This window comes from Protomyctophum parallelum, assembly GCF_964188405.1.
Source record: "Protomyctophum parallelum genome assembly, chromosome: 3".
Classification (NCBI taxonomy): Eukaryota; Metazoa; Chordata; class Actinopteri; order Myctophiformes; family Myctophidae; genus Protomyctophum; species Protomyctophum parallelum.
Genome location: NC_139698.1, coordinates 38,195,173 through 38,212,500, shown reverse-complemented (window position 1 = coordinate 38,212,500; position 17,328 = coordinate 38,195,173). Strand labels below are relative to the sequence as shown.

The 17,328-nt window shown below is 40.8% G+C and overlaps 2 protein-coding genes across 2 annotated transcripts in view; both read left to right on the top strand.

Moving 5' to 3' along the window:
- Window positions 1-17,328, top strand: part of col14a1a (collagen, type XIV, alpha 1a) — a 594,115-nt gene that overhangs the window by 562,497 nt on the left and 14,290 nt on the right. The gene's annotated exons all lie outside the window — the stretch shown is intronic.
- Window positions 4,577-15,308, top strand: mal2 (mal, T cell differentiation protein 2). The gene is made up of 4 exons (XM_083760724.1): window positions 4,577-5,054; window positions 7,564-7,734; window positions 12,395-12,589; window positions 14,191-15,308. Exons 1-4 carry the CDS (start codon window positions 4,938-4,940, stop codon window positions 14,260-14,262), a joined length of 555 nt encoding a protein of 184 aa, XP_083616850.1. The 5' UTR covers window positions 4,577-4,937; the 3' UTR covers window positions 14,263-15,308.

Here is a 17,328-nt window from a genome sequence, read left to right as displayed (position 1 = left end):
CATGCCTTGTTCTAACAAATTATCTTGGGTTTGTGAGGAATAGGATCAAATGGACCATAGGCAAAAAAGGATGGCAGCCCATGGATTCAGAATTTCAGATCAGGTGGTCCTGACTCCTAGAATTCCATCAACAAGAGCAACAAATATTTTACATACTGTATCCAACTTCCAAACTCTCAAGAGTTGATTTTGTTGATTGAAATGTATTTGTTCTTCAACAATTTTATACAACCACTATAAAAACCATCAACGAGGATGTATGAAGATATACAGTATATACATGTGCTTATTTTGCTCTGTTAGATTTTCACTTCATTCACCTAGTCATTCATGTTTACCTGCTTATTTCATACAATCAAGTATTCAATCAATAAAATTTAAATAAAATAATAATAATAATAATAGATTGTATGTCTTGATTGAGTACAATGGACTACAATGGAAACAGGTGTTGTACTTTCTAACCGCACTGCAAAAGCACAGGTGTTGCCCTTGCACCTAAACACAGATTGCATTTTAACGCAATGTTGACAGTTTTGCCTTTCACACATATATACCACATGTTAACGTGATTTCCTCGTATGAATGTACAAGCCAAAGGCGGCTTGCTGTGGTTAGTGTTATTTTGGACATGTTGGCTACAACAGAAATGTGCATGCACAGGAGGGGGCAGTCTGGTGACGCGAGGTTACTGTCAATTCTTGTTTTTTTCGCCCCAGTATTTCAGAAGCTAGACTGGGCAAGATCTCAATTGACTGGGCCTGTGCCCGAGTGGCCCAATGGAGGCAGGCTACGCTTCTGGGCTGGCCCGCCCCGCTCGATCCTGATTGGAGGAAGGCCCCCTCTATCCTTTAAGATATATATATTTTTGCGGCTTACGCCTTTTATTGGTTTTTGAAGGGACAGACAGTAGGCTGACAGGAAACGGGAGAGAGATGGGGGAAGACATGCAGTAAAGGCCGTGTCGGGCTCGGGAGTCGAACCCGCAGCACACTGCGACTGGATTACCAGTCGGGTGCCCAGACGGTTACGCCACCCCCTGGGCCGGCCCTCTCTATCCTGATTGGATGAAGGCTTTCTCACAAACCACCAAAGCCGAAACTAGGGGTTTTTTTTTACCCCTGGGGATAGGGAGGAACTAATTATGGTCAGCACACTATAGTAGGGAGGATTATCACAAAAAAAGGAAAAGTGATATTTGAATTAAGTGAAATCACTGAATATACCTTTAATTTAAATAGACGTATTTTGTTAATTACCATTGTTTCTGAAAAGACGGCGATCCGAGCACTCAAAAGGTTAAAAATGAGGAGAGGGTGGATACAAATACTTTATTTATAAAAGTTGCCATCTATTTTTATCCACCCTCTCCTCATTTTGAACCTTTTGAGTGCTCGGATCGCTGCCTTTTTTTTTAGTATTCCAGTCCCACTGATCTTTGAAGCACCAGCCTACTTTACATTATTATGTTTTGCATCTCCATCGAGCACCTAGTTGTCTCCACCAGGCCGAAGGCATGGGGAGAGAGTATGTTTTGCACTCCGTCCGTCCGTCCGTGGGTCTTTCAGATTTTTCAGACTCCATCCTGATTGGCTAAAATTGGCTACCAAAGATCGCAGGAATGCACGGTTTCAAACAAAATGCCGCAAATCATGAACACATCGTGTGATTTCCGTGAGATTGTGCACGCACGTTCCCACTAGGCCCAGGAAGAAATGCCACTGGAACATTTCAACTCAGCCTCATGGTGGCGCTATAACTGGCCAATTAGTGTTTTTACCTCTAACTGTGTAAAACTTTGTATGCACACTCCCTAGACTAGGATAAGGAAACCCCTTTTGCCTTTTAATCATTCACTTGTCCTACAAACCTGTGTTGTCTTGGTTATGCTAGTAGCCGGGGGGCCACAGGCCCAAAAGCTCAAGGAATAGTTTAACCTGTGATGTCATGCCGTACTTTTTATTTGTGTTTTTTTCATTACTAATAAAAGGCCTGCTCTGCCGGAAACATCGCAGAAAAAAGGTTATGGTCATTTTTGTATACCACACCATAGACATTAGACAACCTAAAGGCAACATTTTCCAAATGTCATTATGCTTTAAGTAGCATGTGACATGTCAAACATGAATCTGAATCCATTCCAAGCATTAGTTTTACACAAAAAACACTCCTTGGCCTAAGTTCGGCCATAGCCACTTGGTATGTGCATGCATAAAGTCAATGGGAAATCGAGTGGCAAAGTGAGAGGAAAAATTTGTTTAACATCGCTTAACATCGTCTAATCATCTAATCAGATAGGACTTTTCTGTTTGGATGTATGGGCCAGAAAGTAGTGTTTTGCCACTCAGTATTCCTGCATAACTTCCAGGTATGATGATGTCACGCACATACCCTCTATACAAAAATGTCCATAACTTTTTTCACGATGTTTCCGGCAGAGTCTTATTCTGTGGAATAAGAGGCCTAAGTGCGTTGAGACTTGAATTTAAATATTCGCCTTGTTTCGTCCCGTTTGTGCTGCGCCAGGTCGGGCCTCGTCTTTGCATTGACTTGTATGTAATCGTGCCGCTCTAACCATCCAAGTCTGAACGCACCTTAATGACCAAATGAATAGGAAAGAAATCACACCCGTGTGAAGTGAGGGGCGCTCTGCTCTTATCATCTTACAACATTGAGGACAAAACAAACACAGACAAAATAAACATTAAACTCTGTTCATTGTTAATGGCATTTAATGTTTGTGTTAATGACAAAACATTAATTAAACTCTGTCCATTGTCAATGGCGTTTTTAATGTTTGTCTAAGGAAAAAAAACATTAAACCTGTATATAGTAGGGGTTAGGGCCCCTCAAAAACACAAATAAGAAGTACATCACAGGTCCTCTCAAATTTTGGGCCTGTGGCTCGCTGGTAGCCTGGCTAATAAGCCAGACCGAATCAGCCGTTGTGATTTGAGTCTGGGTTATTAGCCAGGCTAGCTCGCTGGCTATTAGGAAAGTTGATTAAAAATACTTAACGGCTTCCGCGCCACAGGAGATATTCGCAGCTGGATGTATAGCTACTTAAAGTTACCGAATTCAGAATAACTCAAGGAAAATAATGGCGTCACATGCCGCGGGTCCTATTTTAGAGAGAATCTCCACTTCCGCATATAGGAATTTCCATACGAAAATACAGTAGTGAGCAGGGACCCAACGTAAAACTCAACAAAATATCAGAAAAGTTTTACGTAGGGTCCCGAAAGGGGCTAAGATGACTTCAAAAGGTGGCGTGGTTGGCAGCTGGCTATAATTGGGTTTTAAGCATAAGCACCTCTGCACTTTAACACAATTATTTGCTTGTATTTTTATTGTTCATTTAAGTTAAGTTAACTGTATCACCCCTTTTTTGTGTTTTTAGCTGGTGCCATATAGCCTATATGCAATAAAGTTCAATGATCACAAATCACACACTTTTTACTTATTGGAAAAACAAAACTAGCGTCCACACTAGTGAACTATGCACTATACTATAGCACCAGCACTGCAGGTGCCCTTTGCTTTGAGGTTATGTCAACATTAGTTCACTTAACACACATTTCAGCTAAACATTAACCATGAGCTAGCACCAGACATGCTCATACAAAATTGTTGAATGAAATACCATCTGTTATTTTTTAACTTAATATGACGCCTGACAGTTAACGAACAGCAAGCATCCAACTTAATGAAACTGTAGGGGTTGCCCTTGCCTGTGTTTGGGTAAACACTAACACTAAACATCTCTGTGGCAGGTGCAGTTTGGGTCAACGCTAGCCCTCCAAGCAGAACCCAAATGCTACTGAAGTTTCTGACATTTGTTCGACCCAGTGCATTGGGTCCTGTTCCTCGTCGTCCATGCCACCTGATTAAAACATTTACTGGCTCGTGTTTACATGTTAAAACGCCTCCCCGCGGCATGTGACGCCATTATTTTCCTTGAGTTATTCTGAATTCGGTAACTTTAAGTAGCTATACATCCCGGTGCGAATATCTCCTGTGGCGCGGAAGCCGTTAAGTATTTTTAATATATGTTTGCCCGATTTGGAAGCTTGGATTCTTCTTGTTTATTGACACCTCATTGTACCGCCTATCTGGCTAGCTAGTGGCGCTATAGCTATGACACAGCAGATCAGAGGCAGGGACGTAGCCTCACAAGCCAACCGCACACCGGGAGGCGGTACAATAAACGGTAAACAAACAAGAAGAAATAAAGCGACCAAATCGGTCAAACAAAGATTAAAAATACTTAACGGCTTCCGCGCCACAGGAGATATTCGCACCGGGATGTATAGCTACTTAAAGTTACCGAATTCAGAATAACTCAAGGAAAATAATGGCGTCACATGCCGCGGGGAGGCGTTTTAGAGAGAATCTCCACATCCGCATTTAGGAATTTCCATACGAAAATACACTAGCGAGCAGGGACCCAACGTAAAACTAAACAAAATATCAAAAAAGTTTTACGTAGGGTCCCGAAAGGGGCTAGGTCAACGCCAGGTGTGTGCCGTGCGTGAAGCTGCTCCAGTGCAGGAATCAGTGCTGTGATCTCGTCCTCACCTTGGTATTTCCTTACAGCTCAAGCTAATATTTACGTTTTAAATCTCAACCATTGTGTGAAGGTTAATCAGTACACGTCGCTATTGTACGTTTAGTCGACCTACATGTTGGTGTCTAAAACAGAAGGAATCGGTCTGTTTTACTTTTACTGAACACTCCTCCACTCGAGTCCACTCGATCCAAAGAAAGACAAGCTTATCAAGTGAACAGACGAATGAAAAGTTCTAGGAGTGGCTACTGCACCTGCTCGACCTGTTTCAGCGACACATGACTCCAGAGGAATTTGCCTGGCTGTGCCGTTGTTCCCCCGGCCTTTGTTGAGCTGAGCGCTGAGGGAGAAAGAAGATCGAGGGATAGAAATGTCGGAACCAGCTCCGCACCCCGCTGTGACTTCTTTCCCAGTCCCCACGATTACTCTTCCCTTGGGGTTGGAAATACTGAGGACCTATTCTGGAGCTCTGATATGCTTAGAGATAGTAAGTGTTTTATTTTTGGAAGATGCACAACAAACTGGGATAACTCAATTATCATATTAATTCTGTTTACATCCCTTTCAACTCTTTAGGCATGACGACAGAAGCCTGTGCCCATTAGCCCGCCCATGTTTAAACCTTTCACAAATACCTTAGCCTAGAGTTACGTGTAGCCTTTGGTGTTTAAAAGTTGATAATAGGCTGTGGTTGCCATAGTGATCGATTAGCTCTAGTCCATAGCCCTAATGCTAATTCTTCCCTGCATTATTCTGCCAATGCAGGGTAGAATTAGCATTGGACCAGAGGAGAGCTAGTGATCGATATAGGGCATATGATATGCCCTCAGGGCATATCATTATGTGCACACAAGTCACAACACAATACAGGGCTATGTGTACACAATACAGGGCTGTCAAGCTGACAGCCCTGTATTGTGTACAAGTGCAAATCAAAAATAGCCATCACCAAGGGTGCTTAAACTGCTTATGTAGCCTGATCAGATCAACCACTGCTGCAGACTCAGTATAGTTAAATGTAGGCTATATGACATCTTACCCCAAGGTCACCTCATCCAATAGCCCTACAAGCAGAACCCAATGCTACTGAAGTTTCTGACATTTTTTAGACCCAGAGCATGGGGTCCTATTCCACCTCCACCCTGCCACCGGGTACGCGCACACAAATAAACGTAAACACCTTCGGATAAGTCCTTCTGCGCTCTTTGAGGACATTTTTTCTTCGTGTGAGGGCTTCTGAATGTGTGAACTTTAAGTACCTATAAATACCGCTGCGAATATCTCCTGTGGCGCGGAAGCCGTTAAGTATTTTTGTTTGACCGATTTGGTCGCTTTGATTCTTCTCTTCCTTCCTTGTTTATTGACACCTCATTGTACCGCCTATCTGGCTAGCTAGTGGCGCTATAGCTATGACAGAGCAGATCAGAGGCAGGAACGTAGCCGGCACAAGCCAACCGCACATCGGGAGGCGGTACAATAAACGTTAAATAAACAAGAAGAATCAAAGCGACCAAATCGGTCAAACAAAAAATACTTCCGCGACACAAGAGAATTTGCAGCGGTAAGTATAGGTACTTATAGTTGACACCTTCAGAATAACGCAAACGAAAAGAAGACGTCAAACGGCGCAGACTCGATGTTACCGAGGATATTTATGTCCGCGTTCCAACATTCCCATACGAAAATATAGATTAGCACAGGGACCCTACGCAAAGTGACATCCAAATTTCAGAAAAGCTTTACGGAGGGTTCCGAGAGGGGCTACTCATCCAAGCTCATATGGTCAATGTTCTAATATGGGCCTTTTGTGTTGATATGTGAATTTGTGAAGCACATTGAGTTTACCTGGCAGTGGTAGGAAATGTGATAGCCTATACTAGGCTGCAGCTAGAATGGACTTAAATTAACTTTATTTTTAACCCATGTTGCAAATGTCAATATTAATGCATTCTCCTCTGTACTGTTATTGTCAATACAAGGTTATTTTGGTTGTCTGTTAAAAATGCCACAAATGTATTGGTTGGCTGGATCACCATGTTGGACAGTAGGCCTATTTACTTTTGAAGTCCTTAATGGCAAGTCACAAAAAAATTGATTTGAGTCATTGTAGTGTATTATAAGTGACAATTCTTTCAGATGTTACATTTTATAAAAACAATTGTTTAAAATACCACGTGCAAGTCTACCACTAGCCTCGGTACCAGGCTTTCATTTTTGTTGGTGCAAAAATTGAAAGCCTGGAGGAACGTGGTGGGGGAAAGTAGACCCTTCAAGCAGTTACCATTACTTTCAGAGTGTGCCGCCGAGCTGTGCCCATGCAAGGTCACGGAGTGACAGAGAGATTTCTATATAGTGGCTGGTAAAAAGAGTGACACGTCAGAATTCTCCGGGACAGATTAACTCTCTGGCCTGCGCTTCGCGGGGCCCCCAAATCTGTGGACTGATATGATCGAATCCGAATTCGTGATGTAACAGGTCGTATTTGCTTTCATATATGTCTTTGCTGTTCATATGTATATCACATGACCATTCAATTTGGGATAATTGTGGGCAATCAATAAATGCCAGATCTTGTGAATCCATAATTTTAAGTGTACAGCCTGTTTATTGGACTATTAGATAACCCTCTCACAGGATGACGCATCAAACGCATTGGCCGCTCTGGTCTAAAAGTGGGAGTCAACCCTTCCGCGTGGGCGTCGCTCCAAATGATGTGACGTAGCGCTGCACTAGGGGGGAGAGGAGGGGCCGGGGGTGACGGACAGATCGATGAGATCCAATCAGGGCGTGCGCAAATCTCAGCCGCGACCCGCCCCTCTAGACCAGAAACCTAACACGTTAGCTCAGGCTAGTCTACCACCAATGCACTGGCAGCACATATGAGTGAACTCGTGTCCATCAGTACTAGGATTGGTGCTTATGGGCAGGAAATGAAGTAGCTGGATATGCAATATTTACTGTCAGTTACAACAGTGTCTCTCTCTCTCTCTCCACAGTTATTTGGTGGCCTTGTATGGATCCTAGTGGCTTCGTCCAATGTCCCAGTACCTCTACTCCAGGGTTGGGTGATGTCTGTCTCTGTCATCGCATTCTTTCTGTCCTCCTGCTACCTGGCTCTCCTCCTCACTGGCCTGGCTGACCGCATTAACGCTGATTGGAATTTCCTGGTATGCCTATAGGATCTTGAGCAAATGTGTCTAACAATCAAGTGTTCTTCTTTATTCACTTTATATGTAGCCTACAATACATATCCCTGGATGGTCAGTGTAAAAAAAGATATAGCATGTCAAAATCGTTCATTATACTGAAATATTTTAAACCTGGCTGCCCTATTTTGGGCATGATACAGCATTCTGGATCATTTGGAGGGGCTTAAGTGAAAATTTCAAGCCAAACTTTGAGATGACTGAATAAGGAGCAGGGCAGACATCTGGGTGAGGAAGGGTCTGATCCTTTGGATGTTATAAAGTATAAACCTACAACAAATGACCACTGCAATGTTTGCCTGGCTTGAAGGATAGCTGACTTTCCAGGACAACACCCAGGCTCTTGGCTCAGGGAGTTGTCAATGGAAATAGTGAAGATATTGTATATGACAGACAGTGTCGGTGTAAGTGCTCTCATTGGCTGCAATACAGGACTTCTCAGGACGCAGTCGCAACCCATGTCATACTGTACGATGTCCAGTCGGTGACAGAGCCAAATATCAAACCTGCTTGATATTCAGAAGACGTCAGGGAGATGTCGGCGAGCACTTTTATCGGCGCTATATCTTCTAGCAGAGCCTTTCACACACAGCGAGCAAAACCTCGGCGATCAAAGCCCGATCGGGAGTTTTGTCGGCGAGCGCCAAATGGTCCCCGACAGCATAATCGGAGCAAATATCGTGCAGTGTGTACGAGCCATTATTTCCATTGAGCTTGCGGTAATGGGAAGACATCCACTGTGAGATGTCAGCCAAGCATGCAGTGATGCACACTTCAAAGTGGCCAATTGTGTTTCCACCGGTATATTATGCTCAGCCAAACCGGAATGAGGACTCCCCTACCCCTAGGTGTTGGACAGGTACTTTACTCCTGTGTCACCCAACAGAGTGAACGCAGCATCATGTACAGTCCACATACTGTATAATGTAGTATGAAACAATGCTAGTGCTAATTAATTTAACTCCAAAAATGTATAAATGGAACTGAATTAACACTGAGGGCCCTATATTATGTCTTAGGTACCAGGTCTTTTGACTTGACTTAAGACCTTGAGGCGTGGCCAATGCTGTTTAGCTATTTTGAGTGGCCAAACAGCATTGGCCACACCTCCAGGTCTTAAGTTAAGTCATAAGACCTGGTACTTAAGACAAGCAAAATAGTGTCCTCTGAGTACTAATAGCAGGTGAAGCTCTCTCAACAAAAGTTTGTTCGGATGAAATCGAGCCCCCCATGTGGCAAAGTCACTCGTGGTAGGTTGAGAGGAAAAGCTTCCTGCTGTTCCTGTAACAAAATATTAAGAGCTTTCAAGACTGGTTTTATACAGATTTTACAAGCAATATTTCACTTTGAGGGACATTGACATAATCTTGCCCCTGATCATACTTTGCACACATACACTGTATAGCTATAATACAAATGTGGCAGTTATATCAAACTCACACTCTTTCTCTCAAGTAGTATTAAATATTACAAATAGTACCTATCACACTATCCCTAGCCTCCCATAATCTATCAACTATCACTGTCATGTTATCAGTCATGAGTCATGTTATCATGAGCTCTCACTTAATTATGGCAGTGACAAGGATCTGACATGAAACTTAATAATAATAATTTTGTGTGCAGTGAACTGTAACTGCACACCATGCCATTAAGACTGGTGTGAGCCATGGATTTATGGCACTGTAAAGGCTTCTGGCTCTGTTATCTGAGAAGTGGCCATAATTCCTCGTAACAATGCAAATCAAACAAGCCACGTCCATTGTAGACATATGACCTTGTATGGCACACTCCTCAGACAAGCTGTCAATGTGATATATATTATTGACTGTTTAAATACACATTATCCACTAATAGCTTACTACCAGAGTGTAACAAGAGGACTTACTAGCTGGAAAGCAGTGGTTCAAAGTCATCCAGCCAGGACAAGATGCTACTTCCGTAAGGCTGAGAAAGTTATTAGTCTCTCTTCTTAAATGATATGTAGTTCCCATAAGGTCAGCCATTGCCAAATTGAAGCTACAGAGCAATACATAGAGGCATTGCCAAGGCTAAAAGAGTGGCTTACAGATCCTATAGTCAAGTGATAGTCTGGAGCCAAGATATTCTGTATACAAGACTGGAACATAACCTTACTCAAACCAAATATGTAGCGTGCACTAGCCATGGAGTGCATCATAAAATGCCTCTAGCTAATAAATAATTACATTTATATGTTGGTTTAACATAGTGTCAGAGTTTGGGAGTGCTCAACGGCCCTGCGTACCACCTGTTGCACATAATGCAGGAGGCAACAGGAGTGCTTCCAAACTCCAATAACTCCAATCACCTGCAAGGAATGTCTTGACAGGAAGTAGCTCATAACAAGTCTACAGTGGATTTTTATGAAACAAACAAAACTTTGCAGATAGAAAGAGGTTCAAGGTTTTCGCACAGTTGCAACGTTGGTGAGTTTGACATTGTTTAATACAATCAGATCAGACTTTTCTGTTTGGATGAATGGGCTGTCAATGGGAAATTGCATCTAGTTAGCACGTTCCTGGCAAGATGGCCACGGTCTGCATAAGGTTCAATTGGGGATGGTTACATGCAACTACTCACAACCGCTTGGTTGCAAGGAGTTGCATGGCGAATCATTGCACACTGCTGTGTGGATATAGGCTACAGTAAAGTCTACTAAAGTGTTCAATTAACTCGGAGTGTAAAAATAGTCCAAATGATACACCCTTGCATCATAGTACTGCAGTACCCTAATATATCGTTGCTGTTGGGCCTTATAACCTTGTATCTCCATATTTCAGCTTTTTATGTTTCTTTTTTAGTTTTTGTAAATTAATTCCTTACTTTGTAATGCTACAGTGTCACACAAAAATAGCAGATCTATAAGCTCACAAATAATTTGCTCTGGTCCATAGCCTAAAGGACTTCTCCTTAATGTTACTCTCTACTTCCTGCCACCGCATGAAGACAGCACAGCCTGTCGACTTCTGTAAAAATACAAAGAACGATTTCGATACTCACCAATACAAAGACGGTTTTGTGGAAGCCTACTTTCCCTAGTGGACGCAATCTGAGCCCCCCACCACACGTATACAATGCACCTTTTGTCCAGAAAATGTTTTTTTTCACTGGAATAAAAAATATGTTTTAGTTACTCCACTGTGCCCTCTACAGATATTGTCAATAGAAAATCCCATTGACAAGATCTTTCCTTTCGGTCTTTCTGGCCAAAAAGTGCATTTTATACGTGTGGTGGGGGGCTCAGATTGCGTCCACTAAGGAAAGTAGGCTTTCGCCGCCACAAAACCGTCTTTGTATTGGTGAGTAGCGAAATCGTTCTTTTTATTTTTACAGAAGTCGACAAGCTGTGCTGTCTTCATGCAGCGGCAGGAAGTCGAGAGTAACATAGCCTTAAGGAGAAGTCCTTAAGGCTATGGACCAGAGCTAACAAGTCATCGTAAGCTTGTAAGTTGTAGATCTGCAAGACATTTTATAAAATGTTTAAAGTCAAAGTGGTTATAGGTGTGTCTGTGGGCTTTAAACATGTAATATCGTGTGACATTGGATCCATATAGAATTCATTTTTCCATTTCCTGAAAAGTAATAATTTGGGACATACAAGGTTTCAATGACAATATACAGAATGCTATTACTGGGTCATGGGAGTGTAGCCGGTAATTGTTGCCCTATGATGTCATGTGAGAAAATACACGTTTGTTTTCTCTTGTTACATGTTCTTGGAGTGCTCTACTATTGGGTCTGGGCTGTCAGACCCAGCCTTGCCTTAGGCTGGAGTCCCTGCTCCTGGGAATAGTCAGGCATGTGGCATCGTTTGTATTATACTGAACAATGAGTGACATGGATGATGAGCTCACACCAAAACTCAACAAAGACTCGCCTGTTGGGGCTGCCAGGCCCACAATGTCAACAACACAGACTCTCATTAACTTTCTCTCTGACACTCTGATCTATCTCTCTCTATCTATCTTTCTTTCTCTTTCTCTTTAACTATTTTTCACTGAATCTGTGTCATACTCTTGTACAAGACAATACAAAAAAACTATACATAATACACAAGACACCTTCATAGCCATGCACATAAACTCCTACCACAGACAGCACCCGCACACACCAGACACACATGCACACAATCACACATGAGCAAAGCCGACATAAAACCACATAGGGAGAGTGTTCTTATGGGTTATACAGTCTGATGGTAGTTGGCACAAAGAAAAGTCTGTACCAGACTTTGGTAGAGTGCGCCTCTGGCTGAAGGTGCTCACTCTCTTCTGCAGCTCGCCATAAAGTGGATAGGAGTGGTTATCCGGGATGGAGTTGAGTTTGCCACTCATCCTCCTCTCTGCAACAACAGAGCTGGACTTCTTGGGGATCTTATAGAGCTTATGCAGCTCCCAGGCCTTGATACCACCTCCCCAGCCTACTGTGCCACAGATGTACAACACATTGTCTGCAGCCTATTCTTGCAAAGGAACACATTTTATATGGTGTAAAACCATTTTTTTTAAATGGCAGAGCAACAGTCTTGCAAGGATACCGATGTTTTCAGAGAGAGGCACATATATTGATTCCTAATCATTTGTTGTCATTCCTCTCCCAGGATGTGGTGTACCACTTCACAGCTGTCCTCTTCTACTTTGCTGCCTTTGCGCTGGAGGCAGCTACCACTGCAGCTAACGGAGGAGCCGATATTAAACAAACTGCTAACAGCACAGTCGTGTGCATAACTTACCCTCGGGGCAATATTTTCACTGTCCTAGACGAGAGGCAATACGGCATTAACGTTGCAGCAACGGTGAGTGCTAAAGGTCTTCCATACGTTTTCTAATAATTGAATTAGTTACTTTTGTGGTCATTTCTTTTAATATACTGTGTACATACTATTTATTTTCTGTTAAGAATGTTGTCTACCGCACATTGTTTGTATGTACAGTACTGCATGACATACACACTTTAGTAAACACATATAATTGTATTCTAAACTATTTCAATTTGAAAATCGATGGTTACCCTCATTTCCCTTGTGTGTGCACACACAGCATTTCATTCGTTTTCGTTTCATTAATTAATTTATTTGTATCAGAGGCCATATACAAAATACATTTATTTCAAGTAGAGAAAGAATATGATTTGTAGTTTTTTACCAGATTTAGTTTCATTTTCATCCGTAGGCCCTGCATGGGCAGATGAACAGATACAGTATTGTACAGTATAGTATGTCACCTCAGATAAGATTAACTCGTGTTTATATTCAGTTGCATCATGTTTAGTTGTAAAAAAGATAACATAGATTAGATAAAGATAAGATTCAAGAGGTTTTATTACTTTTATTTGTTACGGACTTACAGATGCAGGTAAAGCAGAACATATTGTTTGGACTTGTCCCCGCAGAATGCGCAGATAACAAAGAAGAAATTAAATATTAAGCAATTTTAAGAAATAAAAAATGATAATATTTACAGATATAGATACTATTATACTACTATACATTACCCATTGTACTGCTGAAGGTGTTTGAGAAACATTTCTCATAGACTCTCAGGCTACAACAGATTCACAGTTTTCCGAAGATTTAGCACTGACCATTCCATCAAAAAGTAAATTAATTGTCAGAAAGGTCATTCATTGTGAACATGTGTCAGCCTTCCCTCCGAGAAACCTGATCAGCCTGTAGAAAAGAATACCAGCACTCACGTTGTATCCTGGAAGGATTTATGTTTTATTTTGTTCCCCCCAGAACCTGATCAGCACAATAATATTTCTTGATTCTATGATGTTATGCTTAGGGATGTCCCGATCATGTGTTTTTGCTCCCGATCTGATTCCGATCATTTGATTTAGAATGTCTGAGTCCGAGCCGATATTTATATTTTTATAGAACACTTATGCCATATCACAATAGTACAATATCCAAAATCACAGACAATATCCAGTCTAATGATGTGAATATAATATTGATTCTAGGGATGTCCCGATCACGTCTTTTTTCTCCCGATCCGATTCTGATCATTTGAAAATGACATGATCGGCTGATTTCTGAACACGTGATTGGATCCAGACAACCCTAGTTATGCTATATGCCTTTGGTCCTAATACAAAAATACATGGATTTATTAATTGTGTCCACTCTAGCAACAAATACAATTGAAATAGTTTGCAATATATTCTGTACATTGCAGAATATACATGACTCTCTTCCACTATGATGAAACGTAGTTCTTGTCCAGTGAGATTCCTAATGAGAAAATGTTAGCTCTATTAAACCATGACAGTGTAGTGTACACTACAGTAATTGTCAGTTAAAGCTACTCTAATGTAATTTGTAGGGCATTACAAGCTTCACGGTCAAACTGGATAACAGCCGTATCTATTCTCTGCATGGCTTTTCTGTTGCAGATATTTGCATTTGTGGTGACCATATGCTATGGCTGCAGTATGTTCATGGGCTTCAAGAGATGGAGGACCTAGAAAGAGGAGGACTTACAGTATGTTGACTAATACAATCCTCAGTGTTGATGTAACTGAAGAGATGTATGAACTGATGGTACTGATGAATGTTCAAGTTTTCTTGTTGTGAGCACTGTGTCCACATAATTGCAATGTGCTATTTTGTTACTATTTTACATTTCTGAGGAACGTCGTGAGTCAAGGCATTGGGTACTGCATCAGGACAATGCAGATAATGCTATTCATACCTGTACTGTACATGTAGGCATGGTGTATATAACCGAAAGGATATTGCCAACCCCTTCCTCTGGGAAAACACACATGTAGAAGTATTTACAAATATTATACTGACTATTTCACTGGCATCAATTTTAGAAAATGTGACCTCTGAGGGAGGGCTCAGCAGTGTCTGCACCATTATGTACAATGAAAGAACCTCTGGTGCAGACGTGCACAAGCTTTTTCAGCAATGAATGACACATAATGATTGATCCATGCTTGTCACTCACACCTCCGCGTTGAGTTTTTAATAAGTAAAAGAAAAAGTGAAATTAACAGACAATTAGTCACAAAAAGATAATTCCTAGTTGTAATGATTTCCATGGCTTTCATCGATGTGATGTAGTACTAGAAGTATAGAGGAGACGGAGGTGGTCAAAGAAAAAGACTTTGCAAAAGTGTTAAATTTATTTGAAAAAGGCTTTATGCAATCTTTATGCAATGTTTTTGTACCGTTCTTACAAGGCACGTCAATGCCTGCTCTTAAAGGTACATAAACAAATGCAAGTAACACACATCAGTAAATGAGATGATGAGCAACTTCGTTTTAAAAACTTAGAAAATATATAATGCAGTATAAAAGTCTACATTTAACTCAATTGTTTTGTGATTTTGCTCATGAAATTTCATTGCCATTCTGTGCTGTACATGATTGCATGATGATCCAAGTTAAATATTTATCTTCAGTTACATACTGACTGATTGTTTATAGACTGACCACATAGTATTCACAATGAATATGTATTAGTGTTTGATCCATGTTGTGAAGTATCTTTATTTCTTAATTTGCCCAACTGATAAATGTTCACATAATGGCTACATATATAGATTAATTTCTAATGAAGCATGGTTATTATGTTTTTTATATTCTTTAAAAAAACAGTTGAAGGCATTTGTTATTATTTATGGCACCATTGTTGTTGACCTTTTTAATGCACTCTTGAATTAAAGGAAAAAATATTCAGAAGAAAACGACTGCTTGTTAATGTGTCATAATTCAATTAAGGGTAGATATAAACTCGCTTCACATAGATTGTGGATTACATTCACCCATTCACAGACCAATGGCAGAGGAAACCATGCAAGGAACCAAGTACCAACCTGCTCATATATGGAGCTATTAAAGCCAAATTCCAATACCCCAAATCTCGGCCACACTGTTACGATGAAATTGGTGACCTGCTGAAATATGTGACAATTGTCACATAACGTCAGTGTCCGAACATAAGTCACATAACGTCAGTGTCCGAACATAAATCATTGCAGTTTGTTCATTAGCAGAGTTCAACCTAGTGCAGGTATTTAGTCCACGTATTTGTGAAGTCCACAATATGTTCACATATTTGGCATGTCATCAATTTCACCATAACTTGCCATGCTGGAGTGACCAAGTGTGTGTGAGTGAGTGGCCAAATTTGGGTATTGGAATTTGATTTAAGGGTTCAGTGTCTTGCTCAAGGACACTTCAACACTAACTCTTGCGGTTCCCATCCTGTCGCTTTACCGGCCACTCTATCCCTGAGTCACTTCCGCCCCAAATTCAATGTGGCAGCAGACACGTTGACCGCACTAAATATTTGTCTGGAATTTTAGAATTTTTATTTTCTTCATGAAAATGTTTATTTTGTTGTTACTGTTCATAATTCAATATAATGCATTTAAGGCGGAATGGGGCAGAAAATAATTCAGTAAGGCAGAAGTTAACTTGAATCTGTGTAATGCAGATGCACAGATACATCAAGTAAGTTTAAGATATAGATAGGCCTATATGCCCCACTGTACGACATCTTTAAGGCCTCTTAACCCTGTAAGCCCCAACGTTGCAATAATACAACATATTTTAATTAATTATAAATATATATATATGTATACTGTATGTATGTATGAGAGAGATAGATATAGCAGTAACATGAGCAGCAAAGACTGAACAGGGGGCCTGAAACACAGGTGGTCAGTGCTTAGGTCAGACCACACAGACAGTTTGAAGCAACCAAAGAGAGCAGCCACAAGTTTTAAACAGATTTGGTACAAATTATCTAAATCATTTTACTAATGAGATATTTAGTAAATAGTGAGCAACGATATCGATGACGTCGACGACGTCGTCGTTTGTCGAGGAAGGATTTCACCCCTCTTGGATTCCTGAGGACATGATATACTGTAACATGCAAAAGCAGCAAATAGTCAATTATTATTTCTCTACTGTCTCACTCAATTTTCTCTGCATTGATTTAGTTGATGTAGTTTTCTACATTGGCCACTAGATGCCACCGGTTATACACAAATGTATATTTTGTTGAACAACTGAAATTGATCGATCTAATCCTAATGCATAAGAATAGGAAATGCACCTTTGTGTGTGAATATTGATAAACATGTTAGTTAGTGCATAACAGTGTCTATACATTACTTAAAGAGCTATCACTTTATGTTTCAGTAAATACAAGATATCTTGAGATACCCTGCACTAACCTGGGCATTATCTATCCATCATTGTTTAATGAAGGCAGTTAAATAATTATTTCCAACGTAAATGGACATTGGAAAAACTTACATTGAAAAGATTTAAATTATCTTATAAACATCCGTTTTTTTCACAAGAATTCCTATAAGCCAGGTGGTGACTTATAAATCAGATTGAGATTGTTGTAACGCCCTCAGCAACAACAATTACTGCCCGGAGCTGTGCAAGAGATAGTTCTGTGTTAACCACAGTATGACATATTTGGCAGGCATTGACATTTGTGTATCATAATATTTATACACCAGCATGACAGATGATGATTGACTTCAGTGACTGGCTGCAGT

Coding starts and splice junctions, on each gene's coding strand:
- mal2 (XM_083760724.1), top strand. CDS start 4,938: ATGTCGGAACCAGCTCCGCACCCCGCTGTGACTTCTTTCCCAGTCCCC. Junction 5,055..7,563: donor CTCTGATATGCTTAGAGATA/GTAAGTGTTTTA, acceptor CTCTCTCCACAG/TTATTTGGTGGCCTTGTATG. Junction 7,735..12,394: donor ACGCTGATTGGAATTTCCTG/GTATGCCTATAG, acceptor TTCCTCTCCCAG/GATGTGGTGTACCACTTCAC.